This window comes from Fusarium oxysporum, chromosome 2 (genome assembly GCF_000149955.1).
Source record: "Fusarium oxysporum f. sp. lycopersici 4287 chromosome 2, whole genome shotgun sequence".
Lineage (NCBI taxonomy): Eukaryota > Fungi > Ascomycota > Sordariomycetes > Hypocreales > Nectriaceae > Fusarium > Fusarium oxysporum.
In genome coordinates, this window is record NC_030987.1 from 5,204,469 (window position 1) to 5,209,818 (window position 5,350).

Below are 5,350 nucleotides of genomic sequence, written 5' to 3' on the forward strand. Positions count from 1 at the left end.
GCCACAAACTAACAAATGCAGGCGAGCAATTCGAAAACAGGGGTTTTTTGAGTTCAATTTTAGACGCTGTGGCGCTGCTATCTAGCATGAAGAGGCTGGTAATCATATGATACTAAGACATTTTAGCGCATTACCTTCCTTTAGTTCGGCATTTGATAAAACCTCGCTTTTGTGCAAGCCTGATAAAAATCCGTAGCTCAACTGGCTTCCTAATAATTTACAGCTGAACTTAATGGCTACAGTATTTATAGCTATAAGTACCAATAGTTGCTTTTAGTTAGTGGCAGGATAGCGGCAAGTGAGGCGGTTTACCTGATTCTGCCTTACGAGGCGCCTTATAGTTAGTTCCTCTAAGCATCCCTTATTCCTAGCAGTATTAGCGTTGTTACCTCACTTATGTGGCTCTACTTACTACAATCCCGTAATTCCATGACATGCCGTCTGATGTACGGACAGGGATTTCTTGCCAACGGGTTAAAAAGAAGTCTGGCACCTTGGTGCTTATGGGTGCCCAAAGGCGTGCAAGCCCATCACAATGTGAACAGCCATCGATGCCCAAACCCAAGTCTTTGGTCTCATGTTTGTCTTTGCACTCTGCTTGGTTTCAACCAGGCGGATCGCCATTCTACTACACCACCAGATATGATAAGAATAGTCTCAGTTTTCATAACCAAATTCTTTCTGTTATTATGTCCCGCGTGTATTGTGATCACTTTCGCAGGTCTTCCCATGGCGAATAGTTCAAATCTCTCTCACCGATAGACTCTTGAATGTCAGACGAGGAAAGAGAGGAGTTGCAGGAACATCACACTAGGCTTGTGCAAGGGCGAGTGGCTGGGACCTCGCACAGTTTGCCTATTTTGGGTAGAGCATTTTGCCTTTATTTCACACTAATAAAATCAGAAAACCTAAAACGTTTCTGTCGGCTAACCTTATTACATACTACAATAACGTTATCTATAAAGTAAAAATTAATAGAATTAATAAAGCTCTAAGTATAACGTACATGATAAGCGAATGAAACAAACCAGCGAGTGAAACATGTGACGGTTGGGTTCCAAACTATGAAACTAGGCCGTTCTAGGTTTCTGTTTGCAGATGGCGTAGGGCGTAAACTGAGCGTTGTCGAAGTGTCACGTCTCTTGATGGTAGATTCAATGCGTGTTAGGCTTGATCAATGTAAAGAAGTTTTATTGATAGCTGGTGAGCTAGTCTCTATGAAAGTGCAAATGAATGTGATCGATATACTAGAGGTCGTAGTAAGGACCGATGGTATAATGAATGTGGTCGGTCCCTGGTGGACCGGTGATGTTTATGCATCGCTCTGGATGGACCGTTGAGTCGGTCCTTATCTTATCAGTGGGCCGAACTGTCTGGAGGGTCGGTCCAATGTGAGCTGGTGGGTCCGTCCTTGTGATTGGAGGAAATAATGGAGCCCACGTGACGTAACCGCTAGGGTCGTAACAAAACACTGCACTGTATCTCCTAAGAGCCCAACTGGCTGCAATTAGGTCACGGCGAAGGGTCGTAACCAATTAAAATGCACAGAACAAGAGGTACTTCTACAGCCACCTAAATTATGCGGTGGTATAAGTACCAGCAGGTCTCATTACAAATCGGTACATCACATATCTTGCACCCATACCTCGTCTGCCGACTGCGATGCCTTCCTCTTGCGTAGCCGCTGATTTCAGCAAAAGCACGCCTTTGTAAGCCTTTTGACCTTATCTGCCCTTGCCGAAAGCCCTGACAAGCTAGGCACCTTGAACAACGACCACGATAGACATGGTTGATATCCCTATCTATGTGTCTTTGCCGTGTTTCTTGATCATCGATGTCCTCCTCAGCCCCTGACCGATATATCTTTCTTGCTTGACTTTCTTGATGATATGTGTTAAGTAAGGCGTTTAAAATGCACTTCCGCCAATCCTCCTGTGACGTATATCTCTCCCAATTTAGCTGGGGACTATGTAGTTGAATGATATAGCTATTAGTCAGTGCAACATCAAGGAGGAAGGTCCATATAAGTGCCTGCCAAGCCCCCGGGCGTAGGGGGTGATCGTAGCTTATATATGACCTCAATTGATCGCCTCGGTCAACGTGATTCATTTCATCATTATAAGCAGCAGCTGCTGTCGGGATTGGAACGACTTTAGTAGTCTCCTTACCAAATTCAAGCTGTATTGGCCGGGCTCGTAGATGGTCTGTAGACGGCCTCTTCCTCTTCTTATCGGTACGTTCATCGCCTCGAAAGACGGTTGCTTGGCCCCCGGTCTAAGGCATCGTAATTTGAGCCTTTAAAGTGCCAAAGCCACCGAATAAAGAAGCCTGCTTGGGCGATGACCCAGATCTTGAAGCCTAGTGGAGTTGGCTTCCCTTTGACAACAGTTCTCGCTGTTGATCTGCCTGTATAGCGGACCATACACTCATCTACAGCGAGATGAGAGCCTGGTTGGAAGAGTGCAGCTGACACTCTCTGTATGTGGTCAGACCACTCTTCAGCAGCTTGTAATACCTTCGGAAGGGGGGCGTTTTCATCGATCTTGGTGTGATCAAAGGGACGAAGATAGCGGTAGATCAGCTGAAACCTCCAATAGGGCATGAACTTAATAACTGAGTGCAGGGGGGATTGATCTCCTAGCCGGGGAGCCTTCCAATGACTTCGTAGCTTCCTTTCCTTATGAATTCCTATATAAATCAGCATGCCAAGCCATACATAGATCTGTGCAGTAGAGATCCCTTCCCAATCTAGGAGCGTTGAGTGTTTGTGAAGTGGGTTATTCCAGCTGTCAACCACGCCATTTTCAAGCAGGTAATAAATCCAACTATTAGTATATTCAATCCACCTCCAAAGCAGCGATTTAGGCACAAAAAGCTGGAAAAGATCAAGTGGTGTATTGGGCAAATAACTAATATGATAATCGCGAGGTTGTAGGATGAGAGGGCTGAAATTGAAGCCGCGGGTCTCATCGGCCGGATAATCATTAGCCCCGGCAGGCTCCTTTAGGCCCGTGCGGGGGCCCTTATGTTGCTTACAGAAGCTCTTGTCACCATAGGAATCGATCTCCTGTCTTTGACTGGGATCTGAAGAGGTATTCATTGATTGAATCGCCATGAATTATATAGTAATTTGGCTATGAAAGGATAGAAGCTGAAGCTTTTGGTACCCCGCTCATACTGCTGTAATGACAGGGATAGGGTGGGGCGGGGTACGGATTGCAGCATGTTGGGCTCTTAGGAGAGAATTGATTTATTTTGCCCCACGTTACAAGGGGTAGACTTGATTTTTGACCAGGGGTAGACTTGAATTTACCAAAGTCACTAGTCGCGGGGTAGCCTTGAGTTTCGCTGGGGGTCGACTCTGGTCTGTGATTGGGCCAGGGTTACACGTTGAGATTTGGCCATACACAAAACGTACCGCGTAACGCTCCTGCTCAGACTTCAACCTTTTGTGCTTCGAGACATTGTGCAGACCGTATTCGAGAATCAGAACCTCCCGACGGGTCAAGGCATGGCAAGCAATCTTTTCACAGAGCTGGGCTGTTCCAACCCTATATATCCTTTTGTTCTTCTTTTAGAATATCGAGTTATCGTGTGCCAACCGTGTCAGTATGCGTGTTTAGCTGGCGAAACGGCCACACATCTTTCCCAAAAGCATGCCGATGTAGATCTGGAAACTCGACGCCGACTGACTACGGAGATTAAAATGATACCGAACGTGCTGCGAAGTCGGACTGAGCTACCCCAACTGCAGTATCCACCGCCAATGACCGAGCCCATCTCTTGTCTTGCCCCACCAAAACTCGACGTACTGAAATGCCGATAATGCAATAACTTCAACGTCCGTCAGCTGCAGGCGATGCAGGAACATTATCGTAAATCTCATGGCTGGGTCAATCCTCGGAGTATAGGAAGGCTAGCAGAAGGGCTTTCGTCGACTGATAATGTACCATAGATTGAAGGGGTAGCATGTCAGCGTTTCTTTCCTTCTCGAGAAGGCAGCAGATGGTTCCAAGTCAACTTCAAAACCGAAAGATGCAATGCAAGCGCACTGAAGGCGAAACGAACTCCTACAAAACCACAGGTAGCGCCTCGGGATCTTACATCCGAAGGGTCCACCCATCTACAACAAATTATGGAACGGGAGGCTGGATATCAAAATGCTTTAAACCAGTCTTATATGACTGGCAATAATGCTTCTAGAGAGACTTTCGCCGCCACGAGTCTGTGGTTAGACAGGACGCAATGGTCTTCTGTCTATCGGGGTTCCCGACGAGATGTACTACGGGCGATGACGAGACCACCTAATCGCCACTGCCTCAACACCGATTATATCTTAGGACAGGGTGCTTTGGATGAAACTCTAAATTTTGTGAGCCCTCAAGAAGACGCACAAAAGATATCATGCATCATGGGAGCATTTGATTCTGTCATAGATCGTTGTGAGAATACAGTTCGCAGCACTAGCCACAACATCCTTTGCTGGCTACTTAGCTCGAGGCTGCAAAGCCGTCGAGAGTCCCCCTTCGCTCTTGTGGCAGATAAAAATAGCGAGGTGAGGTACAGGAGGACCCAGAAACAATTCTTGGTCTTTGTTTTCCGGCTATACCGTATGGCGAGCGGCGCACGAAAAGATGTAATGGAAGCCAAAGTGAGACCAGAAATTATGCTGAGCTGGATCGCATCTGGAATCATAATATCTGGTGCCTCTTTGAAATCTCTAAGGGGACCTGGCCGGCGATAGAGAGGCAGGAGGATAATCCTACTGGCCCTTCCCCCACTACATCTGGCGTCCTATCTATTAATAACGCTAGTGACGCTACGGTTTATGATGATTGAAGGACCTGTGCGACAGAAAGCGAAGAAGACGAAGAAAGTGAGAATGCTGATATTGAAGACTGGGATCCATACGAGGATGATGACAATTACGATGACTCTGAAGACGATGACTCCGAAGACGACTACGATGACTCTGGGTACTGGAGTAATATTGATGGACCCAGCGCCACGCCCTACCGAGAGATGTCTGCAGGAGTACTGAGAGGATCTACCAAAGTTGTATTCGACGAATTCCTCGAAATCCTGTTCCAGCTGTGTGTCACGTTATGTACCGAGACTTTTGTTGACGGACAGCCAAGCTCTACGCTACTAGTGTACTTCAGCGGCGTTCTTGGCTTCTCTGCAGATTGTCATAAGTTCCAGCTTGCTCGGCAATACTGTCCAAAGTTTTCGGCAATTATTTATAAGCAACGGATATTACTTCTAGAGCTAGCACTGCCTGTCGCCAAACACTACCATTGGTATTCCCCACGGCCACGAGCAGCGCAGTTCGAGCCCTGAACCGATCCGA

The 5,350-nt window shown here is 46.9% G+C and overlaps 1 protein-coding gene across 1 annotated transcript; it reads left to right on the forward strand.

Moving 5' to 3' along the window:
• Positions 1 to 3,884: 3,884 nt before the first annotated feature.
• On the forward strand, positions 3,885 to 5,340 carry FOXG_15911 (uncharacterized protein; the record flags this gene model as incomplete). The annotated part of the gene is made up of 3 exons (XM_018396014.1): positions 3,885 to 3,905; positions 3,956 to 4,223; positions 4,898 to 5,340. The coding sequence occupies 3 exons, from the start codon at positions 3,885 to 3,887 to the stop codon at positions 5,338 to 5,340; spliced, it is 732 nt and encodes a 243-aa protein (XP_018256544.1).
• Positions 5,341 to 5,350: the final 10 nt, after the last annotated feature.